We start from the raw sequence: 17547 nt of genomic DNA on the forward strand, positions 1-17547 counted from the left end.
AGACTATGCATGGGGGGCTCACCTGGTAGGGAAGTGCATTCAGGGCAAATGGAACCCAAGCAAAATGCACCTACATATCAATCAGAAAGAAATGTTAGCTGTACAGAATGCACTGACAGCCTTCAAGGACTACATTCTTCCAGGGCAACTAATGGTAAAGACGGACAGTCACCACAGTTATGTGGTACATAAACAAGCAGGGGGTACTCATTCCTGCCCCCTATACAGACTAGCCATGGCATTGTGGAACACAGCCTTGAGCTACCAAGTGCCCCTACAAGCTCAATTCCTGCCAGGAAAATTAAATACACTGGCAGACGGATTAAGCAGAAACCTCATGGACCCACACAAGTGGAAACTGGAACCAAGGATTTTCAGTATGTTGACAAGCGAATGGGAGAGCCCAGACATAGATCCGTCTCCCCCCAGAATTACCAATTGGACAAGTTTTGCACAAGGACTTCCCACAAACAAGCCTGGAAAGTGGGTGCTCTGTCCTTCAGCTGGAAAAACCTATCAGTCTACGCCTTCACCCTGCTGCCTCTGCTCTCCAAATTTCTACTAAAAGTCAAACAGGACAAACCAAGGATGATTTTGATTGCTCCATACTGGCCGCGCCAACACTGGTGCCCCCCCCTGCGCAGTGTGTCGCAGTGATCTCCATGGCACCTGCCTCAGACCCCTTCCCTGCTGTCCCAGCAGGAGAACCAGATTCTGCACCCTCAGATTCCAACACTAAACCTTGCAGACTGGCTAATTACTTAATCTCTCCTTTACCATCCCTCAGCAAACCTGTGATGATATCATTTTAGAGGCAAGGAGGCCTAGTACTAGAAAATCTTATGATGAAAAATGGAAAAGATTCTGTGCCTGGAACCAATCTCAAGGGATGAGCACAGCAGCGCCCAATTTACCTCAGATTTTGCAATACTTAACTGAGATGCTTCACAAGGGCCTGTCTTTTTCCTTCATTAAAATCCACGCTTCAGCCATTTCAGCTCATTATAACACAGAACCTCCCATCTTCTCTCATCCTCTGCTCAAGCAGTACCTCAGAGGGGCCAAAAATTTGAGACCACCCAGGAGAGCTCCAACCCCTGCCTGGGGCCTTAACTTTGTATTGGAGAAACTCACTCTACCTTCTTTCGAGCCAGCTGCTACTGCAGACTTGAAATTGCTTTCTTTGAAACCAGCTTTCCTTTTAGCAGTCACTTCAGCTAGAAGGATATCTGAATTACAGGCCCTTATGGCAGTGGAGCCTTTCATCATCTTTCATGCGGATAGGGTGTCACTCAGGACCAATCCATCCTTCATGCCCAAGGTGGTATCCAGTGTGGCTCTTAATCAGTCCATTCATTTGCCAACCTTCTTTCACAATCCACAGAACAAAGGGGAATGGATTCTACATTCCTTGGATGTGCACAGGCAACTTAGATTCTACTTGGACAGGACTAAACCTCGAAGAAAATCTGAACAACTGCTGGTAGCATTTGCTGCAGGGGCAGAGGGAAAGGCTATTTCAAAGCAAACCATTTCTAAATGGATAAGCCAGAGCATTCATTTCTGCTATAAGCACCATGGAAAACCTATCCCTCAGGGGATCAGACCTCACTCCACCAGGGCTGCATCTACCTCTACAGCCTTTCTCAGAGGCATCCCTACCAGGGATATCCTAGAAGCTGTTACCTGGAGTTCTGTACATACTTTCACCAAGCATTATCGTTTGCCAATTTTCTCTAAATCCAGAGCTGGCTTTGCCACTGCAGCCTTGCAGGGCCTTATAGCTGGCCCTAATGCTATCTAAATTCCTCCTCCCAGCTATAGCTTTGGGAATCTACCCAAATGTAATGACTGCAACAGTGAAACACCAAGAACATAGTACAGTTCTGTACACTTACCATAAATGTAGATGTTCGAGTGTATTCACTGTCGCAGTCCTGGTTACCCTCCCTCCAGCCCCCTAACTTCTTTTGGCTATACCTCTACTTTCCTTTACTATGCTTAACAGCCTTTTTGGTGTATTTGCTTTTTTGTTGGAGGTATATCTTTGTGCTTTTATGTTTAATTGCTTCCCATTAGGGGGGGGCACCTGACATCTGGGGCAAGAAAAACTGATATAATGGCGTCGGCTGCATGTTTTATACCCCTGACGACCTGACATCATGGAAGAAGGGACAGCATCTGACGCAGGACCCAAGACTTTGTTAATCAGGCCGACTGAGGGCTATCTGCAAGCAGATAACCCAAATGTAATGACTGCAACAGTGAATACACTCGAACATCTACATTTATGGTAAGTGTACACAACTGTACTTTCTCAGCTTTGCCCTTTCTACTACCCCAAGGGTATTCACCAAATGCCTTGCTCCTGTGATTGCTTTTTCAGGCTAAAGGGGATCCACATCTTTCATTACTTGGACAACCTCCTGTTTCAGGCATCCTCTCCAGAGACCTTATTGCAAAATCTCCATTTTGCCATTTGCCTTCTGCAAAACTTAAGGTTCACTGTACATTTCAACAACTCTTTTCTTACTCCCTCTCAGGATCATGTATTTCTGAGGTGCAGGAGTCAGACTGTGCCTGTGCTGGCATCCCTGCCTCTTCACAAGGCCCTAACTCTCATTTCCTTTTTTAATCCCTTCTTTCTCTGGCTGCAGTAACACAGCTAGTTTCTGAGAGCTCTAAGGTTCATGGCCTCCACCATTCCTATCCTCCCCCTGGTCAAACTCCACATAAGAAAGTTTCAGTGGTTTCTGAAGTCAGTTTGCCTTCAACATGCTCATCCCCTCGAATTTGTAGTTCCTCTTCTGCCTTTCCTCAAGAAGGAACTTCGGTGGTGAATTTAGCAGTTGGCTCTCAGTGCAGGACTCCCTTTTCATCCACCTCCTCTTTCTCAGGAGCTGTTCACAGATGCTTTAGATGTGGGATGGGGAGCAGCATTTGGCTTCCTAAAGGTGCAGGGAGTCTGGTCGCCTCTTCAACATAAAGAACACATCAGTGTCAGAGATGAGAGCTGTTCTGCTGGCTCTTTTGGCTTTTTATCTTCTCCTCAGGACTTCTGAAGGTGTATACAGACAGTATCACAGTGATGTGATATGTACACAAATGTGGGGGGTAAGGTCTTATATTCTTTGCCAGTTGGCACTCTTACTTTGGGAACTTGCTCTCCAGTATCAAGTGACTAGTCAGGCAGTTTACATTCTCTCAGGTCAAAATATTGTGACAGATTCTCTGAGGAGGTCCATAACTCAATCTCACAAATGGATAATTCACAGGAATGTGTTTCTGGACATTGTCCACCAGTCAGATACTCCTCATATAGATCTTTTTGCCTCCCCTCTGAACAGACAACTTCTTATATTTTATGCCAGAGTCCCAGGTCTTCTGGTTTGGCCAGTGGACTCTCTAGCTTTTTCTTGGAAGTGAAGGCTTCTTTATGTCTTCTCTCCCCTTCCACTCATTCCAAAAGTCCTGTTCAGAATTCAACAGGATGCTCCCAAAATCTTGTTGGTGACTCTCTTTTGGCTGTGACAACATTGGTTCCCTCTTCTTCTGCATTTAGCCAAGGGCAGTCATCACAAATTACCTCACAGTGTGAACTTACTCAGACAAGACAAGGGATCTCTCATCCATCCGCACCTGTCTCTTTAACTGATACTGTGGGTGATAGAATTTTTTTGGTTCTTTCTTATCTGTATGAACTGCTCAATGCTGGGTTGGTTTATTCTTCTGTGAAGGCCCACTTATCTGCTTGTCTGCCTTTATCACCTCTTTTAGCTTCTAGATTTGAAGCTAAGCAATTTCTTAAAGGCGTTTTTCGTATTAGGCCTCCCAGGAAACCTGTTCCTCATACCTGGGATCTTAATTGTGTTTGGGAAAAATTGACCCAGGCTCCTTTTGAGCTTGCAGCTTCAGCTTCTTTGCAACATTGTTCTTGAAAGACTGTACTTTTGTTAGCCCTTACATCTGCCAGACGGGAGTCTGAGCTTCAAGCCTTATGGCTTATCGTCCTTTTTTGGGGTTTCATAACGATAGGGTGTCCTTTCATACTAATCCTTCTTTTATGTCCAAGGTGGTTAGTGAGTTGTCCCTTAGTCTATTCATTTGCCCACTTTTTTCCATTCTCTACAGTCTGCAAATGCAGTGAGAAGGCCCTGAACATGTTGGATGTGCATAGACAACTCAGATTTTATTTGAATGAATAAGATCAAGACTTTTCGTAAATCTGATCAGCTGTTTCTTTCTTTTCATCCTAGGTCCTTAGGATTGACGGTCTCCAAGCAAATTATTTCTTCTTGGATTTTAAAGCCATTTGTTTTTGTTAATTCCTTTCATGGTAAGAGCCTTCTTACTATTAAGGCTCATTCTACTAGAGCTGTGGCTTCTGCTTTTTTCAAGGGGTTAGATACTAGCTCTGTTCTTGAGGCAGCTAACTGGACTTCTGTGCATACATTTACCAAGCACTACAAGTTGGACAGAGTTTCCAGAGCTACACCTGGTTTTGCTAGGGCCATCCTTCATGGCTAGAGAGCACTGCTGGTTCTTCCTGAGCTTTGGCACTCTCCCTATTATGAATACTGCAACAGTGAAATGGTAGGATATAGTACAGTTGTGTAAAATCTTACCATAACAGTAGATGTTTTTCTGTTTACTGTTACAGTGTTCACTCCTCCTCTCCTCCCTCTGGTCCATTTCTCGTTTGGATGTACTGTTTACCTCTGTATGTCTTGTACTGGCATTCCTACTGGGGCTCTCAGTTCTGAGGATGGTACATCCGGACGTCACCTTTATGCCCTATGCTATGCGAGGAGTATATGCATGACATATGGTGTACTTTTAGCAGCCCAGTGCTTTGATATACTGGCTGGACATCGGGCTGTCCTTGACAGAGGATCCCTATTGTTATGAATACTGCAACAGTGAGGATATCCTGGGCTAAGGGAGGAGTCCAGCTCAGTGGGGACATTTAAAAGGCTTTGGAAGTCAAACCAGAAGAACTGACCTCTACCTTTAATTAATTCCCATGGAACTGGACAAAGCTTAGAGGTACTTAAAAATTTCTTAATGGTACCTAAGTTTGCCCTAGTGAAGCACTTAAGTTTATCTTTTTCCTTGATTTCTGAGCAGAATAGTGGCACTCAGTATACTACAAATAAATTCCTAGTGAGGTTTATTGTACATGGCATACAGTGTAATAACATATATCACATTGCAGTAAAAAGTTGTTTATTATAGAATAATCACTTTACTGCATCTTCATCTTCACAGATGGCACATAGTCTTCTTCTTCTTTCGGCTTTTTCCAGTTAGGTGTCGCCACAGCGGATCACCTTGTCCGCTCATGATTGGCAGTGGAGTTTTACGGTGTCGAGTTGCCAGCCCGGCACCCAACCTTCCACAGAAGGCGCACACTTGCTCACACCTAGGGTCAATTTAGAGTGTCCAATCCACTTGCAGCATGTCTTTGGGATGTGGGAGGAAACTGGAGCACCCGGAGGAAACCCACGCGACCAAAGGGAGGACATGCAGACTCTGCACAGAAGGCACCCCAGCCGAGGATCGAACCGGAGAACCTCTTGCTGTGAGGCGGCAATGCTAGCCACTGCACCACCATGGCCACCCTTCAGATGGCACATAGTATTCCAGTTAATTTCTTTACATCACTAATTCATTGAGGTAAACTATGCCTGTCATTGAAGTGAGTCACACATCCATAGTTTTCTCCCTAAAAGTGATCAATCAGCTCATTGTTGAACAATGAGATAACAATTTTATGTATTTTTATTACATTGTATGCCATGTGCTATACACCTTACTAAGATTCTTATCCTGTTCCATCTTACTTTTGTTACTTTTCACTTGAATATAACTGTTTTTGATTTATTGTCTTACTGTGCAACTAATTGTGCTGCATTCTAGTTACTTTGTAATAAAATCTGCTGCAGGCAGATATGGGTATTTTATTGTGCTGCAACTGCTACATATATCACATGCAGAACTTAGGATTCAAGCACAGACTATATGCGCTGGTCAGGCAAAAGATGGAAGAAATGCAACAGCACGATATGTCATGGATTGAAATGCAGTTCCTAAAGAAACCATGCAAACCCACTACAAACTTTCTCCCCTCGTCTCCATCAGAAGATGACATGGAATTGGGAAGTAATTGGACAGTTGCTCAGCATACAGTAAACAGAAACATCAGATTAGTTACTTCAATGAGTCTATATTTATTAAGTTTAATAAAGTAAAGTAAAACCAACACATTTTAGAATAAGAAAACCCACTTTACAAGATGAGGGCATAATCATAACAAAAGTGGTTAAAAATATTTTCACTTGATCATTAAAGGGTTCTTCAGTTTTGCATAGTTCTGTATTTTATATAGTGTTATGATCTGTATTCATTTATATGTTAAGTACCAATACAGTGGTTTTGGTTCATACAGGCAGTACAAAACTTCTTTTGAAAAACTGAGAGTCCCTATTTTTCATGTGAGTACAAGTCCATATATTGTGATTTCTGCTATTTCACTCTCTTCTTTTATGATCTTCTGTTGAGGTCACTAAAGTCACATAGCTGTATAATCATCTTCTTAAGAGTTTAAATGTGCTTCCCTGTGCTTTTGCTGACCAGTGAAGAGCAGTAAATATGCCCAAGAATAAGGATTATAGTGTATAACTTTCATTGCAGATGTGGAGAATTGGTATTTCTTAAATTGAAAAAAAGATGAACCTGATTTTTTGTTTTTCTTTCCTGGTTGTAGCGTTCACGAGCAGCTCTACAGAGGTATCTGTTCTACTGCAACCGTTACATGAATCACATGCAGAGCTTACGATTTGAGCACAAACTGTATGCGCAGGTCAAGCAAAAGATGGAAGAAATGCAGCAGCACAATATGTCATGGATTGAAGTGCAGTTCCTAAAGAAAGCTGTTGATGTCCTCTGCCAGTGCCGTGCCACACTAATGTATACTTACGTGTTTGCCTTCTACCTCAAAAAGAACAACCAGTCCATTATATTTGAGGTAAGGTGGAAGTGGTAGATTTGATTTTGGGTATAGTAATGAGCTGTTTTTTTTTTTTTTTTTTTTTTTTTTCTCTCCAGAAATGAAAATTAACAGAATATGTTTACAAAATGCATAGACGTAGACATCACACTGTTTCTTCCATCTTCTGCTGGACTAAAAATACAGTTTAATATCTAAGACGCTTGCATTCCTCTCAAGCTTGTATAGATCATGCTGCCCAGCTCCTGGATGCAGCTAAACTGTTACTTAATTTTGGTGGATTGCAGCAAAGGAAGGGCACTGCCAATATTGTCCCTTTTTTTACTGTAGTCCTGTTGTGTGTAAAGTGCAGGGCAAGAGTAACATCTAACACCACCCCTTGCACTGTTTCCTGTATGTTTCCATTTTGATTATGGCTTCAAATGTAACCGCTACAGTTTTTTTAGCAACAGCTAGTTTCCTTTCTGGAAATTGGATTTTGTCACACTAGGTGCAATGATGGGGGATGACAGCGTGGGACTTGCCTCACCCTTCAATCTCACATTTTCTATTTATGGAGATTTAATAAATGGGAAGGGAGTAAGACCAGCACTAATCCATCTTACAAAGAGTATTACAGAATATATTGCTTAGAGAAAAGGAGATTGTGACAGTGTTAATAAAAATGTAATTGCTTTAGTTTGTTACATAATCATTTTAAAGGTTGAATCTTATTTCTGTTGTATTTGTGCATGCAGTAACAGGAGTGGGTGTGACTAGGTCCTGTAGTGTTGCACATTCATACCTCTCAACTGTACATATATTCTCAGAATGTCCAGATTTTGACCTTATGTTTTTGGTATGTTCATAAAATTGTGGTTTTCTGGCAAGTTACTGGTAAATCATTATAAAAAATGACAGACATTTGAGTTTCAGAAATTTATGCTAATGCAAAAAGTACAGTTTTGTACCTACCATAAATGTAGATGTTCGAGTGGTTATACTGCTGCAGTCATCACACTTGGGGTTATCCTGTCGTCAGGTGGTCCCGCAGTCGGCCAAATCCCAAAGTCCTGGTCCGGCGTCGGTTGTCGTCGCCTCTTCCCTGACGTCAATGCGACAGGGGTATAAAAGAGACAGCCGACGCCATTTTGTTCAGTTTTTCTTGCCCCAGATGTCAGGTGCCCCCAACTAGAAAGGCAGTACAATAGCTATGCAACAATGTCTTAGTAGATAAAAAATAGTACTAGCTGTTAGCAAATACACCATATAGACATGCTTCCAATTGATTGATGTACACGGAGTTGTAACTAACACCCTGGTATATAGAGGGGATGGAGGGAGGGTAACCTGGACTACAGCAGTATAACCACTCGAACATCTACATTTATGGTAGGTACAAAACTGTACTATGTTCATCGTGCTATACTGCTGCAGTCATCACACTTGGGTAGAATCCCAAAGCTATGGAAGGGTGGCTGGTACTAAACTGGGTTAGGTGATGCTAGGATGCCCTGCAGAACTGCAGTGGCAAAACCAGCTCTTTTTTTTTTTTTTTTGAGTATAATGGAAGGTGGTAGTGCTTGGTAAAGGTGTGCACTGAACTCCAAGTAGCTGCCTCCAGAATGTCTTTGGTTGGAACCCCTCTGAGAAAGGCTGGTGAGGTTGCAGTAGCCCTGGTAGAATGGGATCTAATATTGACAGGCACTGCCTTCCCATGGTGCGAGTAGCAAAAGCGGATGCAATGTGCTATCCATTTGGAGATGGTCTGTTTTGAAATAGCCTTTCCTTGTGAACCTGCAGCATATGATGCAAAGAGTTGGTCAGTTTTTCTGAAGATCTTTGTCTTATCTAAATAGTAACGTAGCTGTCTGTGAATGTCCAAAGAGTGAAGGAGCATTTCTCCTTTATTCTGTGGGTTAGGATAAAAGGTGGGTAAATGAATGGTCTGATTCAAAGCCACACTGGATACTACTTTGGGCATGAAGGTAGGGTTAGTTCGTAAAGAGACTCTGTCCTGATGGAAAATGATGAAAGGTTCCACTGCCATAAGTGCCTGTAGTTCTGAGACCCTGCGTGCTGAGGTAATAGCCAGTAACAAGGCTGTTTTCCAAGACAAGTATTGTAGTTCTGCTGAGAAGGCTGGTTCGAAAGGAGGCAGTGTTAACTTTTCTAAAACGAAGTTGAGGTCCCAAGTTGGTGTTGGTGGTTTTCTGGGGGGTCTTATATTGTTAGCCCCTCTGAGAAACTGCCTAAGTAAAGGGTGTGAGAAAATTGGAGGATCCGTATTATATTGAGCTGAAATGGCTGAAGCATGGATCTTAATGGAGGAGAAGGAAAGGCCTTTGTGTAGCATCTCAGTTAGGTATTGCAGTATGTGAGGAATGTTTGGTATCCAGGGATTTTGACCTTTAGCCTGGTGCCATGCACAAAATCTTTTCCATTTGTCTGAGTAAGTCTTCCTGGTGCTGGGCCTCCTGGCCTCCAAAATGACATTCAGGACGTCCTTTGAGAGAAGTGTTGATTGATAATTTAAGGAATTCTCCATGCAGCTAAATTTAAAGTTCTGAGCTGGCTGTGACGTGTTTGAGAGTTTTTCTGAGTCAACAGTAGTGGGAATTGAGGCAAGATCCATGGAGGGCTGTGAGTCAAGTTCCTTAGTAATGGGTACCAGTGCTGGCGTGGCCAGTCCGGAGCAATGAGGATCATTTGTGGTCTCTCTGATCTGACCTTCAATAATACCTTGGTCAATAGAGGTAGTGGAGGGAAGGCATAGACTGTCATTGTTGTCCAACTGAATGATAGAGCGTCCACTTTCCAGGCTAGGGAGTGATAAGTCCTTGTGCAGAATTTTTGTAATTGGCAATTGTTGGGGGAGGCAAATAGATCTATGTCTGGACATCCCCATCTTTGAGTTATCATTGAAAATATTTGTGGGTGTAGTCTCCACTCGTGAGGGTCTGCCATATTTCTGCTTAATTCGTCTGCCAATATGTTTTCCTTTCCTGGCAGGAATTGTGCTTGTAGTTGTACTTGGTAGGTCAATGCTGTGTTCCATAAGGTCATAGCTTGTCTGCATAAAGGGTAAGAGTGTGTTCCTCCCTGTTTGTTTATGTACCACATAACTGTGGTGTTGTCTGTCCTTATTAGAAGTTGTCCTGGATGCAAGAGGTCCTTGAAGGCTGTCAGTGCATTTTGCACAGCTAGCATCTCCTTTTGGTTGATGTGAAGATGCATTTGTTTTGCAGACCATTTGCCCTGTATGCACTGTCCTGCCATGTGTGCTCCCCAGGCGTAGTCTGAAGAATCTGTTGTCATGGTTTGGTTTGCTGGAGGTAAGACGAAAGGAAGACCCTTGTTTATTTGACATGCTTGAGCCCACCATAGGAACTCTTTTTGAAGGCAGGGAATGATAGGTATACTTGTTTCGAGCCTGTGCCTGTGTTGAGACCATACACTTTTCAGGTACCATTGTAATTTTCTCATATGCAGCTTTGCATATGGGATTAGTTGAATGCATGATGCCATGAACCCCAATGCCTGCAGGAATGTCCTTGCAGTGAGCTGGGTAAAAGTTGCTATCCTTTTGAAGTATTGAGTCAGTTGTTTTTGTTTGTTTGGCGTGAGGTAAGCCATCTGGGCCGTTGTATTTAAGCTGGCACCCAGGAATATTGTCTGTTGCGAGGGTATTAGTTTTGACTTCTTTTTTGTTTACTGTGTACCCTAGGCAACTGAGCAGCTGTGTTACAAAAGCCAGATGCTGTAATAGAATGTCCTTGCTGTCCGCTTGGATCAGGCAGTCGTCCAGATATGGATAAATTTGTATTCCTCATTGTCTGCAATATGCAATTACTGATGCCAGGCATTTCGTAAGTACTCTGGGCTCAGTAGATAAGCCAAAGGGCAATGCAGAGAATTGATAATGCGTTGTACCTGCCAAAAATCTGAGGTATCTTCTGCAATCTTGTCTGATAGGGACATGCAGGTATGCCTCTTTGAGGTCCAACATTACCAGCCAAGACTCCTTGCCCAGCATGGGAAGGAGCTGCTGTAGTGTGAGCATTTTGAATTTGGGTACCTCCAGGTATGTGTTCAGAATTGAGAGGTCTAAGATGGGCCTCCAGGCTTTGTCCTTTCTTGGGACTATTGAGTAAAATCCTTGACCTTGCTCCTTTGTAGATACCTTTTGAATTGCTTTCATATCCATGAGAGCTGAAATTTGCGTTTGAGCCTCTGCCCATTGGTTTGGAGGCAGATTTGGCATGCCTCTCATCCGTGGTAAAGTGTGGAAATGAAATCTGTAGCCTCGGGTAATAATGTCCAGAATCCATTTGTCCTTTGTTATGATGCGCCAATTTTGTGGAAATAGAGCCAGTTTTCCTCCCAAAGGTGCTGCCAGGGCAATTTTGCTTGGCAGGCGAAGAGGGAAGTCATTGTGTTTGTTTCCTGAAGGGTTGAGATCTTTCGTCTCCACCTCTTTGAGTTGTTGTATGCCATTGTCTAGGCCTGAAAGAACCTTGTGGCTGGCCTCTGCCCCTTGGGCCTGTACCTACCTCTTTGGGGTCTGTCTGATGCAGGAAAGGACCAGTTTTTGATGGCCAGTTTCTGCTGAAGCGAGGAGATTGTACCTGTAAAAATCTTTAACTGTTTGCATAGATTTTGCCTTTTCTTCCATTTTCTTTAAAACTTCCTCTGCTTTGACACCAAATAACACATCTTTCTGCAATGGAGCATCCAATAACTTTGCTTTGACATGTTCTGGTAAGGCTTGTTCTTTAAGCCAAGCATGCCTACGTATTACAGACCCTGTGACAGCTGCTCTACATGAGGCTTCCAATGAATCAAAACCACACTGTAAGGTATGCTTTCCCACCTGTTCTGCTGCATGCAGCAAATCCTGCATCTCTTTAAAATCAAGTTGATCTGTCTGAGGGATCATTTTCTGCTTTAACTGTGTAATCAAATACTGTTGGTATTTTAGCATGTGGAATTGGCAGTTTAATGCCCTCATGGCCAAAGTGGCAGACGTATACACTTTCTTTCCCCATCTTTCTAATGCTCTGGGATCTCTCTCAGAAGGAAGTGGATTCTTAGCAGTAGAGGCCTTAACCCCTTTGGGACCCTGGAAAATGGTCTCGGGGTCTGCAGTAGGGCTTTTGTATAGAAACTTATGAGTATCAGGAACTCGGTAGTATCTGTCTGGTTTAGCTGGTGCTGGAGGTAAGGAATCTGGGTTTAAACTGGATTCAGAGAAAACATCATCCAAAATGTCTAAAACTAGAGGAATTGCCAGGGGTCTATGCTGTGGAAGAAGAAGAAACTCATGGAGTCTTTTCTTGGAGTCAGAGTAATCTTGGCCTTCCCAGTGGAAGTGTTCCCTCATGGTGTGTAAAGTTTCCCCCTAAGAGTAGTCTTCATGGGGGGAGACAGAGGGAATGGACTCTTCAGCATCTGAGTCTTCATAAGGAGGGAAGGATTAATCCTGGTAGTCATAGTTGCCTGAGGAAATGGATGCTTGGTCAGAGGAAGGGTAATCTTCCTCCAGTCTAGGCCTTTTGTCAGGTGGGGGTTGGGATCCCATGATAAGGGTAATTAAATCCTCAGCCATCTTAAGCATCTGTTTTTTAGGCATAGGGGCCTGTGGAGGGGTGTGTGGCCCCGGTTTTCTAACTTTCAAGGGGGCTTTGAGTTTAGCATAAGGCTTGGCAGAGATAGTTGTCAGTTGGAAAACACCTTCAGAGACCGAAGGCCTATCCAAAAATTCCGGATCCCCGTCGGGGCTGGCGTCCGAGGAGTGAGGTGGAACCGGTTCCTGAGGCCCAACTGCTTCGGTTTGGGAGGCCGTCAGAATTTCTGAATTTGCGGTAGTCAGGGGCTGCGAAGGCGCCTCACTGAAAACCGGCGTCAGGCCTTGCTGAGACCTCGGTATCTGGTCTTGGCCTTGGCTGCCGGTCCTTATCTTTGTGTTTTTTAATCATTGCTGATGTCGGTTGCTCCGACGGCATGCTATAGTTAAATTTTCTGCCAAAAAAATGCTGGGCGAATTCTGCCCGACGCTTAATTGTACGTTTGTTGAACCTAGCACAAAACCGACAACCAGAGATGTCGTGGTCTGGGCCTAGGCAAGGAATACAATAAGAATGAAAATCCTTATGAGGTATTTGCTTCCCACAAGAAATACAATTATTAACTTTGTCTGACATCGGTCTGAGGCAAGAAAAGTTTCCCCAATGGGGTACTTAGCTTTAGAGAAGACTTCGGGCTGAAACTCGATTTGAAAATTTCAGCAGCTGGCCGACCGGCACTTGCGAACTGCTTCTGCTTCAGGCACCGCGCGGCAAGAAAGACTGAAGAAAATGGCGTCGGCTGTCTCTTTTATACCCCTGTCACACTGACGTCAGAGAAGAGGAGACGACAACCGACGTCGGACCAGGACTTTGGGATTCGGCCGACTGCGGGACCGCCTGACGACATGATAACCCCAAGTGTGATGACTGCAGCAGTATAGCATGATGAACATCCTATTATTTTGCCAACTTTCTAAACTTGTAAGAGCAATATTTAAAAATTGTGTCCCTATTTTTGGGCCTTTTTCCTACATTTATAGATGGTTTTGTCCAGATTTCTTACTCTGAGGTTGAGAGGGTATGCACTTTGGGTGGGTGGGAGGACTTTTTTAGTAAGCTGCCACTTAAGTATACTTGCAAGGCAGCATGTTATTCATTGGGAATGACTTTCGCAATTCATTTTACTCACATTTATTTCAGTTTCTTTTTACTTTTCTTGCCATTCTTTACATTTCCCAACAGTTCCAAGGTTTCCCTGTTAATTTCTAAAAATTGTCTAGATTCAGATGGCTGATTGTTAATTTGTTAGGTTTTTAAGTCTCCAGTTAATGGGGAGGCTGTTGCCAGATGATATTTAGAGATTTGTTTTCATTGTTTTAGTGATTGTCTACTTAACCTGTGACAAGTGAGTATGATCACTTTTTGTTACTTTTCTTGACCCATAGCAACTTAAGTTGCTAGTTTAAGCTTCAGAAACTGAAATAGTAGTAAAGGATCTTATCAAATATAAGTTCCTGTCTTTCTTCTTGAAAATTCGCAGGTGAGGGTATCAGTATTCTGTGTGCTGCACTGAGCAAACAAGGTTTGCTTTCTTTAAATTGTACTCATTAGCTGCATAAAACATTGACTGTTTGTGATGTGACCATAACAGAAGCATTCCATAAATGTGCATTCAAGAGAAGGATAGCCATTAAACATAGCAAAGTGTGCAGGCATGTGTTTGTAGCAGACCAGTTTAGCAGTGTTCCTGCCATATTTTATTTGTTAACATCCTTTACAGCACAGTAGTTGTCCCTGGGGACTTACTGCACTGAAGTCTTTGCATGTCAGCTCATGACGATTTTTGGCTGTTAACGAAGTTAGTTTTAAAGTAAAAGGGGAAATATTTTTTGCTCACTGGTGATGTAGTGGAAATTGTCATTTGTTATTGTTTATAGCAAAGAACTTGGCACTCAATAATTAAGCCCTTCTATCATTTCCTTTTGATGTATTCTTCATATCATATGTAAGACTTTTTTTAATACGTTTTTACCACACCGTTGCTACCTTTGGTAGGCTACCTTCTTTTGTGCCACAGATGTTTCCAGAAACCATTTCCAAAGCTAGATTTTTAAGCTTAGAAGCTGACAGCTTACATCTTTCAATTTGCCTTTGTTCTCGTGAATGTTTATAATCTCTTTTCGTAAATATTTTCTGGTATTGCTGTTCTTTTTGAAGTTGGGGCAACAATATTGGATGTTTTTGGTACATCTGATCTTGGAGGCCTTCTTCAGTGCATAATTTAGGATTTTCTCTTCTGATGTCCTCAGTTCAGCCCAGTTCAGAATTTTCTTTGGCTGTCATGGGGGTGTATGCACCTCCATTTCGATTTCTTCATGGACTTGAATGCTGGATTAGGATGGCATTTTCAGCCGTTGTGCTCTCCAGATGTTCTGTTTAGCTCTATAGTTAAAAATTTCTTAACATTTCTTATAGGAGACGTCTTGCATGTGACACCTAAAACCTTGAAAATCTGTAGTGTGGTTATCAGATCAGTGATTGGGACCCACACTTGTACTGTGTGGTAGAGAACCTTGATCTGAAGCATTGCCACATGTGCCTGTGCTTACTCTTGACTACCTGCAGAAGCTGTAGAGAAGGCTAAAATCTGAATTATCATCACAGGAATGAGAGTCCTGTCATGATCACTTCAGAGCTTGGATATCGATCAAAGCCTCCTCTTACTCCTCTCAAGTTCACTCATGAGGCAGCTTTTCATTCTTAAGTAGTTCCCCTGCCAAGCCAGTTTGTTTGGGGTGGAGGGGGCAGGGGGCTGTCAGTCTCCACCACCATCAGCATATTATGAGTAGAATGTGAGATGTACAGTCCGAGTAACTGACACGGTGGAGGGATATTACTAGGAGCCAGTGTGGTATGTTCAAGTGTTTGGAATATAAACACATGCATCCAGTTACAAGGAGTTGATGTCTTGCATTCCTCTAATAAAGGACCTGTTGGTGATACTTAGGGTCAGGGTTTCTTAACTGGCAAGACTCTTCAGCTGTGTTTAACGTCACATTGGTCCTCGACCTCCAGTTGGGCTTGACTGCTTGACATCTGATGGGATTTCTTGCAGATGCAGGAGCAAGCCCTTAAGACCAGGTCTTGAATAGGTTCCTCATGACCAGGTGCCACCTTCAGCATGCACGGTGTTGAACATTCAGACCTCAGTGCTTACCTGTTGTTTACTCAGTACTTGCGACATCCCTGCCCCCCCCCGCCCCTTGAGAGCTGTGTTTAGGAGAATTTCTGCTTCTGTTTCAGCATTCTGGGAGAGAGGTTCTTCAGAGCCTGGTGTCCCTGAGACCAACATGGACAATGAGATGTTCCCTGTGTCTCATTCCTCTTCATACCCTATCACAGGAGACACTCAGACTGTTGTTTACTGTAGAGATGTCCTTCATGGATGCATCTGCAGTCATAACAACTGGGTTGTCCTGTCGTCAGGCAGCCCTTCAGTCGGCCGGATTCCAAAGTCTGGGTCCGGCTTCGGCTGATGTCGCACTTCACCCGACGTCATCTCTGTTGGTCTTCGGGTATAAAAGCATCAGCCGACGCCATTTTCCTCAGTCTTTCTTGCCGCGTGGCGCCCGAAGCAGAAGCTGTTCGCAAGTGCCGGTCGGTCGGATCCAGAGATTACTTCTACCGAATACTACTTCGAAGACTTCTAAAGCTAAGTACCCCGTTGGGGACTCTTTCTTGCCTCAGCCGATGTCAGAAAAAGTTAATAATTGTTTAACCTGTGGGAAACAAATACCTCATAAAGATTTCCACTCTTATTGTCTGCCTTGTTTAGGCCCAGCCCACGACGTAGCAGCCTGTTCGGCCTGTGCTTCTTTCAACCGACGAACGCTTAGGCGCGGTCGGAGTTTGCAGAACAGTTTTTCGGTTCTGATTTTGCGTACATTATGCCGCCGGATCCTCCGACTACCCAATCTGCCAAAAAACGCAAAGATAAAGACCGACACTCGCGGTCCACGGTTTCGGCCGAAACCATGGTTAAGCAAACCGCGAGTGTCTCGGTTTCGGCCGAAACCGAGAAAACTGATCAAAGTACAGCTGAACCTATCTCTACAACTGAGGCCCCTGCTACCACACTTGAATCGGCCTCAGAAATTTTATCCACTACGGTGGGTGCCACTGACTTATCAGACACCATTCCCTTGGATGTCTCTACCCCAGCACGTGGTGCTGCTAGGCCTCCAGCAGCCATGTCCATTAAGGCCTTCGCCAGGGCTAAAGCAGCCAAGACTACTAAGACAGTGCCTGTTAAACCCCCCACAACCAGGCCCTCTTCTAGTTCTCAAATGCTTACTTTGGCAGAAGATTTAATTTCATTAATTAGAGGATCTCAATCTCACCCAGACAGGGCTTCTCAGCCCCCAGAGAAGAGACCTAGGACAGAGCCCCCTGAGCCAGTGTCCTCTGATGATTCTGCTGACGAATCAGACATAACGGACCAGCCAGAGGCTCCTTTCTCCAATTTTGAAGATTCTGATGCTGAAGAATCCATTCCAGCTGCTTCCCCACCAGAAGAATTCTCCTTTGGGGAAACCTTACATGCCATGTGAGAGCAGTTCCAATGGCAGCAACAGGATTTTTCAGACTCCAGAAAAAGACTTAGGACCTTTCTGCACCTCCCACAGCACAGGCCCTTAGCTATACCTCCTGTTCTCTCTGTGGTGGATGATGCTTTCAATGATGTCTGCTCCGCTCCAGATTCTTTACCCCCAGCCCCTGCCAAACCAGACAGATTTTACAGGGTGCCAGATACTCATCACCACCTTTACAAGGCCCCACTTGCAGACCACGAAACTATATCCCAGGGTCCCAAGGCAGTAGCCGCGACCATAGCTAAAAACCCTATTCCTTCTGAAAGGGAAGCAAGGTCATTAGACAGATGGGGTAAAAGGTCTACACTTCAGCTACTCTCTCAGCTAGAGCTTTAAACTG

At 43.8% G+C, this 17547-nt stretch overlaps 1 protein-coding gene across 2 annotated transcripts in view; it reads left to right on the plus strand.

Moving 5' to 3' along the window:
* The window catches only part of ARIH1 (ariadne RBR E3 ubiquitin protein ligase 1), a 2944219-nt gene that overhangs the window by 2561100 nt on the left and 365572 nt on the right, over positions 1–17547 (plus strand). Inside the window, exon 12 of one of the 2 annotated variants that reach the window (XM_044077451.1) lies at positions 6767–7027. The exons of the other annotated variant lie outside the window; for it this stretch is intronic. Within the exon in view, the coding sequence (XP_043933386.1) occupies positions 6767–7027 (261 nt within the window). The remainder of the gene's footprint in view (positions 1–6766; positions 7028–17547) is intronic. 2 annotated transcript variants of the gene reach the window in all.

This window comes from Protopterus annectens, chromosome 7.part0 (assembly GCF_019279795.1).
Source record: "Protopterus annectens isolate FY-2018-M chromosome 7.part0, PAN1.0, whole genome shotgun sequence".
NCBI lineage: Eukaryota > Metazoa > Chordata > Ceratodontiformes > Protopteridae > Protopterus > Protopterus annectens.